Raw genomic sequence first — 18,845 nt, forward strand, 5'->3', positions numbered from 1 at the left:
CAGCACCTCAACATCTCTCTGGAATGGAGGAGCCCAGAACTGGACACAGCACTCCAGGGCTGGCCTGAGCAGTGCTGAGCACAGGGGCAGAAGCTGTGAGCTGGTGCATCCACCAGCTGAGTGAGGGTGAGAAGCACAATTATTCTCCCTGAAGTAATTGTGGATGGTTCCAGCATCTACAGAAGAATGCAACAGCCTCCTATTAAACTTTGCTCCCTGTGATTTCTGCAGGATGGGTTTCAGAGGTTGTACATAATGAAAGAAGGAAAAAGGAAGAAAAAATTCCTTCCAGCAGGCTTATTACCTACTTATCTCCCACTCTGCCAGGAGACCTCATTTCTTCAGTAACAAAGTCAGGGTGAGCAAAGCAGCCTCATTCATTTCCTCTGCTGTAGAGGATAGGAAGCAGAAGAAATGCTGACTAAAGTCACCTTCAGAGAAGCTTCAGACACCTCAAACAGCTGCCCCTAAGACAGGCATTCCAGGAAACTGGACATTAATTCCACCCTTTGTTTCCACATTCAGCTGGGCATGTGAAGCCAGATTGTAAACGCTTGAGAGTGAAGCCACATCCTGGGGGCTGGGTTCAGTTTTGGGGCCCTCAGCCCAAGAAAGATGTTGAGGCAGGGCAGTGAAACTGGTGAAGGGGCTGGTGAGGAGCAGCTGAGGGAAGTGGGGTTGTTTGGCCTGCAGAAAAGGAGGCTGAGGGCAGTCTGTGTGAAGCCCACGGCGTGCAGAAGCAAACGTGGCAGAGCAGACAGGCCAGGAGAGAAGCGAGCACCGAGGGCTCAAGTGCACGCAGGCAGCTGAGCATCTGTTCCTACTCACACCTATGACTTCTTCCAGCAAAGAGGCATTTTCACCTTCTCTCAGCACTCTTTTGACACAACCTGCAACCAACAGGAACTGCCAATCTGCCCCTAAGGTAGCGATTGGTAGCCACATACCTGAAGTGGAGCAGTTACTGCTGTGTCCTGCATTACAAGCCACAAGTGCGAGGATTAATCTTATCTCAAGCATGAAAGCAGAACCCCAGGGACAAATCCAATCCCTCTATCAACACCACGTTTAACAGAGGATTATCTCTCCCACAAAGACTTGCTGTCCTTCAGTAAGTCTGTTCTCTGCTGGCTGTTCCCTCACAACTGCTGCTGAGGGCTGAAGAAGCTATTCCCAGTGCTGCTGCTGCACTTGCTAACCAGCCATGGAGAACGAAGCACTCCTGGTTCCAGCAGCTCAATTATGGACTCAGATGCTCATGTCCTTGCCTGATCAGAAATACCTGCTGATCCCTGAAATGCAGCAAACAACCTACCTATCTCCCCTTACCACTTTCAATTGCATTTCATCTTTGCATGTGCAAGACTACGACAGACAGGACTCCAACTGCCAGCGTTTCACAAGCACAGAGAGTTTAAGAAGCCTCACCCACGCAGAACTTGCAGTCACACACCCAAAAACCTCTCTTCCTGACATTTCCACCCAGTCCACCAAATTAAGGTCAAATAAGCAGCTGGAATTTCTCTGCCTTGCCTGCTGGTGGTCTCCAAACGGCTGCTGCCCATCACCATCTCTGCCGTCAATGCGATTCAAACAAAGCAAGACTCACTCTGGTCTCTGACTTTCTAAAGGTGACTGCACAGCTCTCTGAGCTGGTCAGCATTGCAGAGGGCAGATTTATGGGCTCACTGGTACCTGCAAATGTGGCTCAGCAGCTTCTCTCTCAAACTCCTACAGCACAGCTACTCACGAATTACTGCTGCACTGTGTGAGAAAGAGATGAAGCCATCAGCCCAGCACTTAAATCCACCAAACCAGGCACAAGCACTGCAGCTGCTCCACTCCTGCCAGACACAGCTGCCTTGGGACACATCACTCTCTTCTGCCAAATACAAGGGTGTGAAGGGTTAACTGACCCTGCCCCCAGGTGTAGTGGTTAGCCCACTCCTGCTTCCTGTCTAGAATTCCCAGACTGTCTGTTTCTCTCTTTTTGCCCTCCCTGCCTCATGGCACCACCTTGGCTCCTGATGCTCCTCTTTTGCCACGTGGCCACTCCACCACATGTGGGACAACCCCTCCTGAATCCACCTCCACCCATTGCCATCAACCTGCCTGGATAGATATTTTTCTATCTTGTTTCCCTTCCCTATACCTCTTTGTAACTCCCCTACCTTAAATACCTTTTATTTGTTGTTAAAGCTTTTAACTTCCAAATAGAAGCAAGGCTCTTCCTTGGGTGTTTCACCCCTTTTTCCTCTCTACATCTAACTCCTTTCTTTCCAAAGTGGGGAGAGGGGAAGGCATCCTATCATTGCATTGTTCTGTTAGCTAGTTTGAGTCTCTGGGAAGTTTAAACTAGAACCAATACAAAAGGGATTTGGACAGGTTGGATCAACAGACCAAGGTCAGTGGTGTGAGGTTTAACAAAGCCAAGTGCTGAGTCCTACACTTGGGTCACAATAATCTCATGCAGTGTTCCAGACCTGGGGCAGAGTGGTTGGAAACTGCCCAGCAGAAAAAGAGCTGTGGGTGGTGGCTGACAGCTGAGTGAAGGTGAACCAGGGTGTGCCCAGGTGCCCAAGAAGGGCACCAGCAGCCTGGCCTGAATCAGCAACAGTGTGGCCAGCAGGAGCAGGGCAGTGATCACTCAGCACTGGTGATGCCACACCTCAAGTACTGTGCCCAGGTTTGGGGCCCTCACTACAGACACTGGAGTGTGCCCAGAGCAGGGCAACAAAGCTGGTGAAGGGTCTGCAGAACAGGGCTGGGGAGGAGCAGCTGAGGCACCTTGGGGCGTTCAGCCTGGAGAAGAGGACACTGAGGGGAGAACCTTCCTGAAAGGAGGCTGCAGTGAGGTGGGGGTTGGGCTCTTCTCCCTAGTACTGGGTGATAGAACCGAGAGGAAATGGCCTCCAATTGTGCCAGGGAGGGTTGGGGAATTTCTTTGCTGCCAGAGTGGTCAGGCATTGGCACAGGCTGCCCAGGGAGGTGGCAGTCTCCATCCCTGGAGGTGTTCACGGGAGGTGTGGCCATGGCACTCTGGGGCACCGTCTGATGTCCCTGGTGGTGCTGGGTTGCTGGTTGGACTGGATGATCCTCCAGGTCTTTTCCAACCACTACAATGCTCTGATCCCTTTTAGCTTCCATCCAGAGATACACCTGAAGAAGTTTGTCTCAGTTACTCCCTCCAAGGGGCCATAAAACCCTGTTTCACCTTCACTACGAATTGCCTGCTCCTCCCAGGTCCTTCTGTTGCTCATCCCACGCAGTAAGGCTTAGCATCACACGAAGGAAAAACAGGAAAGAGCAGGAGCCTCACACACTCCTTCCAAGGGATTCCACTACCAAAGGCCTCATCTGGCTTGTGAAGAAAACAAACTCAACCTCAGAGGACAGCCCAGATCCATATTCCCACAAGCAGCAGCCAGACACTGGCAATAAAGAGGGATCCTCAGGGATGCTCTTGCATCACCTCCCTACTGCAGTGCAATCAATCACCTGAAACATTCATTTTGCTTCATCAGATGCTTCTCTGTCTCCAGTGACAAACACACACTGCTCATCGCTTACTCCACTCCCACCTCCAGCACCTAGCCCAGCAGCCTGTAAAACCAGACTCTGCCAGCCAGCCACAAGCCTCACCACAAGGGCTCCTGATCTGCCTGCTGCAGTTAGCAACAGCTTTCTCCGAGTGCACTGACAACTGCTGGACACGCAGGCTGCGGCGTGGACACAGCTGTCATCATTCTCCCACACTGACACACTCTGCTCGATTCCTCCTGCAGGACTGCCAGTGGTAGCACAAGGGAAATGCCCAGAGTGGGCACTGTGATCACTCACTTCTCACAGTGCTGCTGCGTGCAGATGGAGGGCAGCAGACACTGCCCTCCTAAAAGCTTTTTGGTTGGACTCAACAATCTTAGAGCTCTTTTCCGAGGTCCTGCATCTGGGTCAGGCTAACCCCAGGCACAAATCCAGGCTGGCTGCAGAATGGGTTGACAGTAGCCCTGAACAAAGAGCCTTGGGGGTGTTCATAGAATCAGTCAGGGTTGGAAAGGACCACAAGGATCAGCCAGATCCAACCCCACTGCCATGCCCAGGGACACCCTACCCTAGAGCAGGCTGCCCACAGCCTCAGCCAGCCTGGCCTGAAACACCTCCAGGAACAGGGCCTCAACCACCTCCCTGGTGTTGGGTGCTGAGCGGCTCCCCAGGAGCCAGCAGTGCCCTCAGGCAGCCCAGAAGGCAGCCATGTGCTGGGCTACAGCCAGAGCAGTGTGGGCAGCAGGGCAGGAGAGGGAACTGTGCTCCTTGGCTCTGCTCAGACCTCACCTCCAATCCTGCCTCCAGTGCTGCTGTTCCCAGCAGAAGGAGGACACAGAGCTGATGGAGTGAGTCTAGAGGAGGTCACAAAGGTGATCCAAGGCTGGAGCAGCTGTGCTGTGAGCTGAGGGAGCTGGGGGTGTGCAGCCTGCAGAGGAGAAGGCTCCAAAGGAACTCAGAGCTGCCTTCCAATACCTGAAGGGATCCTACAGGAAGGCTGCAGAGGGACTTCTGCTGAGGGTGTCTGGAGACAGGACAAGGGGGAATGGTTTGGAGCTGAGGCAGAGTAGGTTTAGGCTGTATCTCAGGAAAAAGTTCTTCAGTGAGAGGGTGGTGAGAGTCTGGCACAGGCTGCCCAGAGAGGCTGTGGCTGCCTCCTGCCTAGGGGTGTTCAAGGCCAGGCTCGATGAGGCCTCGAGCAGCTGAGTCTAGTTGAGAGGTGCCCCTGCCCAAGAAGTAGATGATGTCTGAAGTCCCTTCTAAGCCAAGCCAAGCCATTCTAGGAGTCCAACTGAAACACCTCCATGAGTGCCTCTTGCGCCCTGCTCTCTCTGCTCTCCTTGAGCCGTTGCAGGAGGCTTTCTGTGCTTTTGCACAAGCAGATACAAACAATTTTCACTGCTGGCACACACAGAGCATCTTCAGCCTCTGCCTTTGGCAACACAGCCTGGAATTTTGCAACAGCCAAGGCTGGGATTTAGAAACCAGAAGGTCACACAGATCTTCTGCAGCTTGTCCCCCCCACCTAATCTAATCTGCACACAGAACATCTCACCCAGCTCTCGTAGTAACAAACACTGTGCCAACTACCAACACTCTTTCAAGTGTGGTTTGCTGCCTACTCCTGATATTTTCTGCCCTACATTTTGGAACTAGCAATACCTCAGCAGCCCAGAAAGTTGACAATTTCCTCCTTAAATTAGAACCTAAATGACTTACAGTAAACACAAATGAAGAAGAATCATAGAATCAGTCAGGGCTGAAAGGGACCACAAGGAGCAGCCACTTCCAACCCCCCTGCCATGCCCAGGGACACCCTACCCTAGAGCAGGCTGCACACAGCCTCAGCCAGCCTGGCCTCAAACACCTCCAGCCATGGGGCCTCAACCACCTCCCTGGGCAACCCCTGCCAGCCTCTCACCACTCTCATGATCAACAGCTTCCTCCTCACCTCCACTCTGACTCTCCCCACCTCCAGCTTTGCTCCATTCCCCCCAGTCCTGGCACTCCCTGATAGCCTAAGTCCCTCCCCAGCTTTTTTGTAGCCCCTTTCAGATCCTGGAAGGCCACAAGAAGGTCACCTGGGAGCCTCCTCTGCTCCAGCCTGCACAGCCCCAACTCTTTCAGGCTGTGCTCACAGCAGAGCTGCTGCAGACTCTGAGCATCCTCCTGGCCCTGCTCTGGACACTCTCCAGCATCTCCACATCCCACTTGTCACAGGGGCTCCAGAAGTAGTATATGAAGATAAGAAGTAGTATATGGAGATGCTGGGGGTGGTTTTAAGCCTCAAAATGAATCCTTGAGGCTCAGCAGAGTGATTCTGTAAAACACATTTTGCACAGAGCATATTTTTTCCATGGAAAATGTTTCCATGTTCATTTTTTTCAACACTTGTCTCACTGGCAGGAAGAGTTTCCTAACAGGGAGAAGTGTTTGGTGTCCTGTGGCAAGGAAAAGCAGCAGATGCACCACTTCTGTGGTGTGAGAAGCATCAGGGAGGAAAAGACTGTTCCAAGAGGGGAATCTTTGTCTGGCAGAAGACTGATCAGACAGTGCAGAACTTAAATTCACTGATCCCCTTAAGGATTCTGGCTGGGCTTTGCCCACAGTGATCACCACTTAGTGATCTTTTGCAGCTCTTCTCCCACCTTAACGGTTCTTTTGCCTGAACCAGAGTTGTTTAAAGCACTCCCAGTCCAAAACTCTGAGTCCTGCAAGGCAATCAGGGTAATAAGAAATCAAAATAATCTGAAAGCAGAGCTCAGTGCTCCCATGGAGGTGAAAGTCACACAGAAACAGGGAGAAAACCTCTTCAGTGTGCGAGTGCCAGGGCACTGGAGCAGCCTGCACAGAGGTTGTGGAGTCTCCTTCCCTGGAGACTTTCAAAACCTACCTGGACATCTTTCCCTGTAGCCTGCTCTAGCAGAGGTGTTGGGGTAGACAGAAGGCTGAGAGGGGATCTGATCAGTGCCTATCTGAGGGCTGAGGGTCAGGAAGGAAGGGACAGGCTCTGCTCACTTGTGCCCTGGGATAGGACAAGGAGCAATGGATGCAAACTGCAGCACAAGAAGCTGCACCTCAGCATGAGGAAGAACTTCTTTACTGGCACAGGCTGCCCAGAGAGGTTGTGGAGTCTCCTTCTCTGGAGCCTTCCCAGCCCTGTCTGGATGTGCTCCTGTACAACCTGTCCTAGATTGCCTGGTCCTGCTCTGGCAGGGGGGCTGGACTGGAAGATCTCTGGAAGTCCCTTCCAACCCCTATCATCCTGTGACCATCTCCAGAGATCCCTTCCAACTGCTCCCATTCCCTGATTCTCTATCCAGCATCCTGAACTCCTGTTCACTGCAGTCATCAACAACTGCCACACAAACAGCACAGAGAAAACAAAACCACTGACAGATTTACAACCCACACGGTGGGGATGGAGAGAACCTGTGCAGCACAAACAGTGCTCCAGGTCAGTTTTCCACACGGAGGAAGCCTCCACTGCCAAGGGGCACACGGAGGGCAGGTTCATTTCAGAGCCTGCTCCCATTAAGCAGCTCATTGTTCACAGAGGGAATGGCATTTACACAGGAAAAAGTCCAGTTGCAACAAATCTCACTTCCAACAGATGTTTCCTTCTATCTAAGCAAAACAAGTTTGTGACTTGCTCTGCCCAATCAGAAAGCTTCAACACTCATTTTAGAGGGGGAAAAAAAAGGCACTCAGCAGAATGACCTTGGAAAAGAAATGCAGAAAAGCTTAACACTTCCAAACTGCAGCTGCTGCTGAAGTGAACTCACCTGGAACACTCAGATGGATGCTCTGTGGCCAGGGAGGCTTGGACTGGATGATCCTTGCAGGTGCCTTCCAGCCCCTAACATTCTGGGATCCTTGGAGGTGCCTTCCAGCCCCTAACATTCTGGGATCCTTGGAAGTGCCTTCCAGCCCCTAACATTCTGGGATCCTTGGAAGTGCCTTCCAGCCCCTAACATTCTGGGATCCTTGGAAGTGCCTTCCAGCCCCTAACATTCTGGGATCCTTGGAAGTGCCTTCCAGCCCCTAACATTCTGGGATCCTTGGAAGTGCCTTCCAGCCCCTAACATTCTGGGATCCTTGGAAGTGCCTTCCAGCCCCTAACATTCTGGGATCCTTGGAGGTGCCTTCCAGCCCTAACATTCTGGGATCCTTGGAGGTGCCTTCCAGCCCTAACATTGTGTGATCCTTGGAGGTGCCTTCCAGCCCTAACATTCTGGGATCCTTGGAGGTGCCTTCCAGCCCCTAACATTCTGGGATCCTTGCAGGTGCCTCCCAGCCCTAACATTCTGGGATCCTTGGAGGTGCCTTCCAGCCCCTAACACTGTGATTGTGTGGCTTGAAGGGATATGAGATGGTGCCTGTGGTCTGTGCTGGGAAGAGAACGCAGGGCAGGTTGTTACTCACGTGGCTCTGTCACAACTGCTCTCCTCAAATCACTTTAACCTTCCTTCTCCAGTTCTCCCCCAGCATGCCTCCAAAATTCCAGGCTGCTCCTGGTATCCTTGAGCCTCAGCAGTGGCTGAGCAGAGTGTAAAGGTCTCTTCATTCTGTCTGGAATTAGCACCAGCAGCCCACACTGACCATACCCTGAGCATAAGCACTTTGCAGAACCACAGAATGGTTTGGGTTGGAAGGGAGCTCCAAAGCTCATCCAGTCCAATCCCTGTGCGCTCAGCAGGGACATCCTCCACTAGAGCAGCTTGCTCACAAGCCTTGTCCAACCTGACCTTGGGTATCTCCAGGGATGTGGCCTCAACCACCTCCCTGGGCAACCTGTGGCTGCATTCCAGCAGCCTCCTGCCGCAGAGCTTGTACCTCACATTCAAGCTCAATCTGCTCTGCCCTTAAACTGTTGCCCCTTCTCCTATCACTACAGGCCTTTGTCAACAGAGATGAAGAACCTGAGGCTTTAGCAAAGTCCTGCTGTTGAAACTGTGCTGTTACACACCTGATTGCTTCACTTCACCATTATGAAAGAGTTCCAGCACTGCCAGTAGGTACCTGATGGGCTTACAGTGCTACAGAGCAAAGCTGGGTCACAGCACAGCAGGGGTTGGAAGGGACCTCTGGAGATCACCGACTCCAACCCCCTGGCCAAAGCAGGTTCACCTAGAGCAGGCTGCAATCACCTAGGGCAGGCCACACAGGAAGGCATCCAAGAGGGTTCTGAAGGTCCCTAGAGCAAAGGAGACTCCACAACACTCCTGTAATCTTCTGGTGCACCACTGAATGCTGCACAGGCAGCACTCTGCTGGCAGCTGCTGCACATCCTGAACCAAACCCTGCCTTGCTGCACAAGATGAACTGAGAGCTCTGCCTGGGGTTTACAGCTTGTAGAAAATGCAGAGCTTGGGCTCTTGGGCAGGAGGTCAACAGCTACATACAAGTGGCAAAGGCAAAGCTGCAGTAGCCTTACTCATGAGTATGCCAAGGGTGGTCGTGCATGCAGCCTCCTGTGCCCATCCTGGCCTCTGCAAGAGGTTATTTTGGAGTCTTGTGCCAAGGGAAGCAGTGGGTTCCCCTGCACTGGGCAGTTTTCAGGTGCATGCAGCCTCCTGTGCCCATCCTGGTCCCTGCAAGAGGTTATTTTGCAGTCTTCTGCCAAGGGAAGCAGTGGGTTCCCCTGCACTGGGCAGTTTTCAGGTGCATGCAGCCTCCTGTGCCCATCCTGGTCCCTGCAAGAGGTTATTTTGGAGTCTTCTGCCAAGGGAAGCAGTGGGTTCCCCTGCACTGGGCAGTTTTCAGACTCAGCTTGAGAGGGTGTTGAGCCAGCTCATTTTAACTACACTATTACCTAGACACTCTGGACCAGATGATCCCTGGGGTCCCTCCCAACCTGCCCTTCTGTGATCCTCCACTGGTTATGCCATGTCTCAGTTACTTAGAGGGCATGATCCAAAGTCCCCTCCTCCTGAACTTCCTGAGCCCAGCTGAGGCCTCTGCATGTCCTAAAATGAGTCCAAGAAGAGAGGGGCTGTCATCTGGCAGCAGTGCAACACAGCATTACTACAACCAACATCCCCACCGGCAGCACGAAGGAGACCCTGCTGAGCCACCTTTCCAAACTGCCAGCAAACAAGAAGAGCAGAAGGTTTTCCCCTCCCCTCCTAATCCTGTTTGTCCTTTCAATCGAGTTTAAGCATAATCTCAGACTGTCAGCATGTTTGTAAAGAAATATCAGCTCAGATCTAATTGGATTTGCCAGGCAATTGCAACTAAATGGTTCTGCAAGCTCCAGCAGCTGAATAGCTAGAGGGGGAAAAAAGAAAACCTCCCCATGCTGGAATGGGTAAGGATATGAAAGTTCATCGTGAGAGGGGAAAAAATTCCTCTGGAATGGTAAAAAGACAAGAATGTGTTCCACAGTGCACAACTTGTCCCTGAGCAGCACAACGATGTGGTGTGGTGCAGCTGAGGCTGCAGGAGCTGCTCCACGCACACAACCCAGCCCCACCGTGGCCATCAAACTGTGTCCCCTAGGGCCACCTTTCACAGCTCTTTGAACACCTCCAGGGATGGGGACTCCACCAACCCGGGCAGCCTGTGCCAGTGCCTGACCACTCTTGCAGCAAAGAAACTCTTCCCAGTCTCCAACCACTGGCACAGTTTCAGGCCATTTGCTCCCATTCTACCACCTGACACCAGGGAGCAGAGCCCAACCCCCACCTCACCCCAATGGCTTTGCAGACAGCAGTTAGGTCTCCTCTCTGTCTCCTTTTCTCCACACTAACCACCCCCAGCTGCTCCTCACCAGAGCTGTTCTCACAGGATCACAGGCTCACAGGATGTTAGGGGTCGGAAGGGACCCAAGGAGATCACCGAGTCCACCCCCCTGCCAGAGCAGGACAATCCTATCCAACACAGAGGAACACATCCAGACAGGCCTGGAAAGGCTCCAGAGAAGGAGACTCCACAACCTCTCTGGGGAGCCTGTGCCAGGGCTCTGGGACCCTTACAGGAAAGAAGTTCCCCCTTGTGTTGAGCTGGAACCTCCTGTGCTGCAGCTTCCATCTATTGTTCCTTGTGCTATCCCAGGGAGCAGTTAGCAGAGCCTGTCCCCCCTCTTCTCACTTGAATCATGCAGGTTGGAAGAGAGCTCCAAGCTCAGCCAGCCCAACCTAGCACCCAGCCCTGCCCAACCAACCAGACCATGGCACTAAGTGCCCCAGCCAGGCTTGGCTGCAACACCTCCAGCCACAGCCACTCCACCACCTCCCTGGGCAGCCCATTCCAATGCCAATCACTCTCTCTGCCAGGAACTTCCTCCTCACATCCAGCCTAGACCTGCCCTGGCACAGCTTGAGGCTGTGTCCCCTTGTTCTGTTGCTGGGTGCCTGGCAGCAGAGCCCAACTTCACCTGGCTACAGCCTCTCTTCAGGGAGCTGCAGACAGCAATGAGCTCTGCCCTGAGCCTCCTCTTCTGCAGGCTAAACCCCAGACCCTTCCCCAGCTTTGTTTCAGGCACACATGAACCATGCTCTGCCCTTGCAGTGTGCATCATCAGCTCCACATTCTGCACATGCTGAATGTCTTCAAAGTGTGGTTTCTTTCATGGAGATTGAACTGTTCCCTACCTGTCTGGATCCAGAAATAAAAAGTCAAGGTGACAATGGATCATTTCACCAACTTCAAAACAACACTGACCCAGGTTTTTAACACTCACGTTTAGGAGACCAACCACTTGAGCACTCAGCAACGTTGCTTTCTGTACTTCATGGATTCATGGAATGGTTTGGCTTGGAAGGGACCTTCAAGACCATCCATTTCCAAGTCCTCTGCCATGGGCAGGGACACCTCTCCCCAGCCCAGCTTGCTCAAGGCTGGTTGCACAGCTGTAACCAGCACATCTGTGGCTGAGGCATGCAAACACCCTCTGCACTGGATTCCAAACCAGAATTTAGACTGAAGCAGAAGCATTCTGAGATAATGTCACAGGTTCATCTCCATCAGCACTCAGGAATTAGGCACTCTCCTACCTTTTGGCTTATCCACACCAAGGAATCCAGCTTGACCCAGGGTTTTAAATACTTTGTGAGCTGGGAACTGTCCTTCCTCTTCCCACTTGTCCACGAAGGGATTAATCTCCTTGTCAATGATCTATGGTTGAAAAATACAAGTTGAGAAGCTCTTGATACAGACATTCCTGCAGAAACACCTTTGCCTAAAAACTTCCAACTTAAAAAGAACAGCAAAAAGCCAAACCCAGCTCCAAATGCAGAGGGGAACATTTTGAGAGCACATCCACGTTCACACTTCCTGCTGGGTGTGCTTATTCTCCATCCCCCCCACGACTACTACAACAGATGTAAAGAGGCAAATATAAATCACTCTTGCAGCAATTACAGCCCTGCAATAGGAAGTCATTAGGGCTGCTCTAAGTCCCTCCAAGACCTATCTAAGTGGTAGTTCCCCCTCATGGCTGTTACCTCTCCGGGTGCAGCTTCTAGAAGGGGCCAGGAAGGCAGTCCTGGATGGTTCTCAGAGGGACCCTGCCAAAGCAAGCTGATGAGCTGTTCACAATGACCACAGACAGCAGGACAGGCGAGGAGGAGAGACCTCATTTCCCCTGCCTTTGCCTGAAACACTCTGGAGGCTGCCAGTGCTCTTCAGGGCTCTTGTGTCCAGTCTGCATTTAGGCTTCCTCAGGACCTGACAGAGCAAGTACTGGAAACACAAAAAGCCTTCTTCCAGCCTCACAGCATGGCCAACTCTAGCCCCACACTTCCTACAGTCACTCTCTAAGTCACCCTTGCTCTGCCCTTGCTCTCTTTATGCTGCTATCACAGAACCATAGAATTGTTTCAGTTGGAAAAGCTCCCTGAGGTCATCCAGTCCAACCTACACCACCCAACAAAGCACCATGGCCACGCTTTCCTTGAGCGCTTCCAGGGATGGGGACTCCACCACCTCCCTGGGCAGCCTGTTCCTGTGCCTGACCTTTCCTTCCAGGTGCTGGGAGCATAACATCTGGCCTACAGCCACTAAATGAGCAGCAGTTTCAGCTTTCAGAGCACAAGGGTTGGACATCTCACCCCACAAAGCCCCAGATTTCCATCTGGGCCATGGGAAGGCAGATGGCCTCTAAAGCTGGCAGTAACCCCTGAGCAGAGCTGGCTCTGTGTCAAACAGCCCCACACAGCAAGGTGCACCAGATGCTTGAGCTTCTGCCACCTCCTCACACACTCACAGAATGGGTTGAGCTAGAAGGGACCTTAAAATCATCTTGTTCCAAGCCTCCTACCAAGGGCAGAGACACCTTCCACTACACCAGGCTGCTCCAGAGCCTGGCCAACCTGGCACGATGTAGATGTGGTTTCAGTACCTCCCAAAAGGAGCCAGTCTAGTGCCAGCCTCTGCCTTCATCCACAGTGCAAACCAGGAGCTGGCAGAGGCTGCTTCTGCAGTGGCACCAATGGAACCATGCACCTGGGTCAACAGGCACGAGGGGGACCAAACTCACCCACTCCTCAAACCAAGCCTCCCCAAAACCAAGCCTCAACTCCCCACCCAAAGGCAATGTCTTCAGTCTGTGACCACAGTTTCACTGCCATCCTGTCTCATGCAAACAGTTCATTATTTTCAGAACTCAACTCCTCTCCCTCTGCCCTCCACACTAAACAAACAAGTCCTGGGGTGTTATTTCTTGAGCTGGAAATAGACTCCTCTCCCTCCCAAGCTGCTGTGCTCATGAGACCCTGCAGAGCCTTCTCCTGAACTCTATCTATTTACTGCACATTGCTTGGAGAGTTCCAGCCCATACATGGCTGGTTTGCTGCTTCCCAGCCAGCCACAGAAACGAGGCTACTGCACTGCTGCTAGCACAACAATCACTCCTGCACTCCTAGCACCAGTCTGAGCAATGGGCATGCACAATGTGCAACTCCTGCAGGCCACAGCTGGGCACTGTGCCCAGTTCAAGGGGGGAAGGGAACTGCCAGAGAGAATCCAGAGGAGGCGGTGAAGATGCTGAAGGAACTGGAGCATCTCTGGGAGGAGGAAAGGCTGAGAGCCCTGGGGCTGGGGAGCCTGCAGAAGAGCAGCCTGAGGGAATCACAGAACCAAGCAGGTTGGAAGAGAGCTCCAAGCTCAGCCAGCCCAGCCTAGCACCCAGCCCTAAACAATCAACCAGACCATGGCACTAAGTGCCCCAGCCAGGCTTGGCTTCAACACCTCCAGGCACAGAGACTCCACCACCTCCCTGGGCAGCCCATTCCAATGCCAATCACTCTCTCTGACAACAACTTCCTCCTAACATCCAGCCTAGATCTGCCCTGGCACAACTTGAGGCTGTGTCCCCTTGTTCTGTTGCTGGCTGCCTGGCAGCAGAGCCCAACCCCACCTGGCTACAGCCTCCCTTCAGGCAGCTGCAGACAGCAATGAGCTCTGCCCTGAGCCTCCTCTGCTGCAGGCTGCACACCCCCAGCTCCCTCAGCCTCTCCTCACAGGGCTGTGCTCCAGGCCCCTCCCCAGCCTTGCTGCCCTTCCCTGGACACCTTCCAGCACCTCAACAGCTCTCCAGAACTGGACACAGCACTCAAGGTGTGTGCTGAGCAGTGCTAGGCACATCTGATCTAAGCAATACACAGAGATATCTAAAGGGTAGAGGCCGAGAGGATGAGACTGGGTTCATTTCAGGACAAGACACAAGAGGAACAAACTTGGGCACAGGAGGTTTCACTTAAACATAAGGAGACAATTCTTTGCTGCAAGGATGACAGCCCTGGACCAGGCTGCCCAGGGAGGCTGTGGAGTCCCCTTCTCTGAAGACCTTCAAAACCCACCTAGACACACCACTAGAACCAGGGTTGGAAGGGACCACAAGGATCATCTAGTTCCTGTCCATGGGCAGGGACACTTCACACCAGATCAGGCTGGCCACAGCCTCGTCCAGCCTGGCCTTAAACACCTCCAGGAATGAGGCTTCCACCACCTCCCTGGGCAACCCCTTGTCACAGATTATAGAATCACAGAATGGTTTAGGTTGGAAGGGAGCTCAAGGATCAGCCAGTTCCAACCCCCTGCCATAGGCAGGGACACCTCCCACTAGAACAGATTGCTCAAGGCCTCATCCAACCTGGTGCTGAACACCTCCAGGGAGGTTGTGGAGCACAGAAGCACCCAATGTGATCTTCTCCACAACCTCCCTGGGCAACCTGTGCCAGTGTCTCACCACCCTCACTGCAAAGAACTTCCTAACATTCATTTTCAATCTCCTCTCTGCCAGTTCAAACCCATTCCCCCTTGTCCTCTCATTCCCAGACCTTGTCAATAGTCCCTCCCCAGCCCTCCTCTAGCCCCCTTCAGATACTGCAAGGCCACTCCAAGGTCTCCTCCAAGCCTTCTCCTCTCCAGGCTGCAGAGCCCAAACTCTGTCAGCCTGCCCCCAGAGCAGAGCTGCTGCAGCCCTCTGAGCATCTTGGTGGCCTCCTCCAGACTGGCTCCAACACTTCCATGTCCTGCTTGTGCTGGGGGCTCCAGAACTGCACCCAGGACTGCAGGTGGGGTCTGAGGAGAGCAGAGCCAAGGGGCAGAGTCCCCTCCCTTGCCCTGTGCCCACACTGCTCTTGCTGCAGCCAGCACAGGGTTGTGTCTGGGCTGCACTCACACTGCAGGCTCCTGTTGAGCTTTTCCTCACCCCAGACCCCCAGGTCCTGTTCCTCAGGGCTGCTCTGAGCCATTCCCCACCCAGCCTGGAGTTGTGCTTGGGATTGCACCCACCCAGGTGCAGGACTTTACACTTGGCCTTGTTTCACCCTAGTTTACAACAGAGCACTGAGCAGGCACTTGGTGAGTACCCTGTAACTGTGTCTGCTCTGTTCCTTTGGCAGCAACTGGACAAGCTTCTGTTTCAACCACCATTTCTCTCCTCTCTCACTGCAGCAGTTCCTCACACCCTCCCTAACGCACAAAGCTGATGACTGGGTCTGAAATTTCAGTTCTGCAAATCTCTTGGTCCCATAGATCTGGTTACAGGCTTAACTCCAGGAAACAAAGCAACAGCAAGAACTAAACCCTGAACCAAGCACAAAGTGTTTGCCCACAAGTCCAGCAGGGAGTGCAGGAGCATGCACTGACCCTCTGCCCTGCTGGCACACCTGGGAACCTCACCGCTGTAGCAGAGGTCACACAGCACCACACTAAGCAAGCAAAAGGTCCAGCCCAGGCCCTGAGAGTTGAGCCCAGCTTAACCTTTTCCTGAGCAACGAGATGCTGGAAGAGCAGCCCTAGCTGGGAAGGGACCCACATGACCCCAGCCAACCTCTCCTCTCTCCCATGTTCCTCCCAGGATGGCTGCAGAGGCAAACCCCTCCTGTCTAGACCTGAGCAGCCTGGCAGCCGCTGCACACCCCCAGTAACAACCCCTATCCAAGTGTCAGGAAGGGAAGGTCCCCAGATTGCTTCCCACTCGACTCCAGGAATTGCAGCTACTCCACTGCAACCTCTTCTCCAGCAGAAGAGGACAGGAACAGGTTTCCAAAGCCTCCCAAGCAGAGGCAGCTCCTTGGAACACCTCCTTCCCCCCTGGCTGCTCTCTGTTGGCAGTTTCTACTGCACCTTCCCTTCTGCCACACCACAACAGGCAAAACAGTGAAGTTCTCAACAAGATGGGGTTTAAGACATGTGGGGTCCTGTGTTCTTAAGCATGTATGTTGATGTGGGAGAGAAAAACCAGCTTGTTTCACCTCCAGCCTGCTGTTCAGACTCACACCCACAAATGCTGCTCCTGAGAAGTGGGATTCTTTGCACTGGGTCACAGCAGCCACACCAGGCACCCTGTGAACCTGCTGGAGAACCAGGGAGTCTCTTCAGCTGGAAAAGACCAACCAGAACACTGAGCCCAACCATTCTCTAACTGTGCCAAGCCTGGGGCTAAGCCATGGCCCTCAGGACCACAGCTCTGCCTCTTGGAAACACCTCCAGGCATGAGGATTCAATCACCTCCTTGGGCAAACTATTCCAGGGCTTGCCCATGCTTTCAGTGAAGAAGTTCCTCCTAATACCCAACCTAAACCTCCCCTGCTGCAACTCGAGGCCATTTCCTCTTGTCCTACCACCATCACCCACCCTGTCACAACCTCCTTTCAGCAGCAGCCCCCAGAACACTCCATCCCCCAACTTCCATCCCAACACCCACCTTTACACACCCCAATTACAACACATCTGCACACTCCTACATGTACTGTCCCAATCAAGTTGGCCTTCAACCGGAGGGCTCAGCCCAGGAGCAGAATGAGCACAGATCAACACTTGTGCAACTCAACAGGCAAACTCTTCTGGCCCAACAGAATCAGTACCTCACAGATTAAAGCAGCTGACCTCAGGGAAGCTCTGCTGGTTTGCAGTGCTGAATCCCCAGCTAAAGATCTGGGCTGGCATCTGAACCACAGGAAGCTTACAGAGGATTGCTCCAGCAAACAATCACAGAATGGTCTGGGTTGGAAGGGACCCCCAAAGGTCATCCAGTCCAACCCCCTCTGCAGCCAGCTGGGACATTTAGCTGCACATTTCCAAGCTAACACGACCTAAAAGGATTTCAGCAGAGCTGCAATTGCTGGAGAGCCATGGCAGAGCCCAGCCATCTGCTCAGCCCTAATGAAGACACAAGTGTAGCTGTCAGCAGTGCAGCACTCTACTGCCTGATTCAATCAGGTGTGACAATGATAAAGCAATTGCAAGATCCAAGCCCCAAAGCATCCCTGAGGCCCAGTTATCCTCCTACACTCCTGGAAAACTCTGAGCAAGATGCAGTGGGAATCTGCATTTGGACACACCTGCAATGCCAGCTACACACTACTCTGACAACAGTGCCAGCAACCAGGGGCATGAAGCCAACCAGGGAAGGTTCAACAAGTGCTGGCTCCTGCACTGGAGTCACAACAACCCATGCAATACCACAGGCTTGGGACACAGCAGCTGAAAAGCTGCCTGGCAGAAAAGGGCCTGGGGATGCTGGGTGACAGACATCTGAACATGTGCCAGCAGAGTGCCAAGAAGGCAACAGCAGCCTGGCCTGGATCAGCAACAGTGTGGCCAGCAGGAGCAGGGCAGGGATTGTGCCCCTTGAACTTGGCACTGGTGAGGACACACCTTGAAAGCTGGGCTCACTTTGGGCCCCTCAATGCAAGAGGGACATTAAGGTGCTGGAGCAGGTCCAGAGAAGGGCAGCAAAGCTGGGGAAGGGTCTAGAGAAGAGGGCTGGGGAGGAGCAGCTGAGGGAGCTGGGGGTGTTTAGCCTGGAGAAGAGGAGGCTGAGGCTGGAGCCAGGCGAGGGTTGGTCTCCTCTCCCTAGTAACAAGTGACAGGGCAAGAGGAAAATGGCCTCAAGTGCACCAGGGGAGGTTTAGGTTGGAGATTAGGAGCAAGTTCTTGACTGAAAGCTTGGTCAAACACGGAGCAGCTCATCCCTGGGAGCGCTCAAGAAACACGTGGACGTGGCCCCCTGCACATGGCTTCGTGTCCGCGGCGGACAACGGTTGCACTCCGTGACCTTGGAGGCCTTTTCCAGCCGAACCAGTTCTGTGATTCCAGAACAAGTGAGAGACTGGCTGTAAAGACTGCCCTTACTGCATCTCTGTGCCAGCTGCGACCCGCCGCCCACCGCCCACCACCGCTCCCGGGGCCCCGCTCCCACCGCCCGCCGCCGAGCACCGCTCCCGGGGCCCCGCTCCCACCGCCCGCTGCCGCTCCCGGCTCCCACCGCCCGCTGCCGGGCGCTGCCCCCGGCTCCCACCGCCCACCGCCGGGGCCCCGCTGTGATGGTCAGCAGAAAGCCTTTTCCCAGTCCAGCAAGCTCTGTGCTGAAACTCATTTTTTAGCCCCCTCCCCCGCTCCTAAACTGGTTTAAAAGCAGCTCTTGGTAGGGCAGTAGTGGCCGCACTGGATGATGCCTCTCATCACAGTGACAGCTCCCAGGTTCCTCTTCCAATAACAGCAGAATTCAGTTAGGAACATTTCCTTTCTGCTGCATCACCCCCAGAGCCCCCTGGCAGCAGTGAAGGCCATTGCTGTGCTCATCTGTACCAGCCAGAGAAGGACCCTCTCGAATTTCATAGGATCTTTCTGTCCAACACCAGAGCTGCTGCCAATACCCCAGGACCTGGGACTGTGTTTTGCTGCCCTTACAAAGGGCCTCAGTGGCAAATCTGTGAGCCTTAAGAACATCACATTTTAAACCTATCTACTCCCTCACTTCTACCCCAGGTGCCTGATAAACATGGGTTTACAATTCAGATGCAGATTGAGCTTCACCTGCCCACTTGGGTGAGAAACCTTTATTGCAG

At 53.5% G+C, this 18,845-nt stretch overlaps 1 protein-coding gene across 3 annotated transcripts in view; it reads right to left on the reverse strand.

The window, feature by feature from the left end:
- Positions 1-18,845, reverse strand: part of LOC135187797 (probable acyl-CoA dehydrogenase 6) — a 60,770-nt gene that overhangs the window by 37,428 nt on the left and 4,497 nt on the right. For all 3 annotated transcript variants that reach the window (XM_064166807.1, XM_064166805.1, XM_064166806.1), the window contains exon 2: positions 11,541-11,661. In XM_064166807.1, the coding sequence (XP_064022877.1) occupies positions 11,541-11,661 (121 nt within the window). The remainder of the gene's footprint in view (positions 1-11,540; positions 11,662-18,845) is intronic.

The sequence above is a fragment of the Pogoniulus pusillus genome, chromosome 28, assembly GCF_015220805.1.
Source record: "Pogoniulus pusillus isolate bPogPus1 chromosome 28, bPogPus1.pri, whole genome shotgun sequence".
Taxonomy (NCBI): Eukaryota; Metazoa; Chordata; class Aves; order Piciformes; family Lybiidae; genus Pogoniulus; species Pogoniulus pusillus.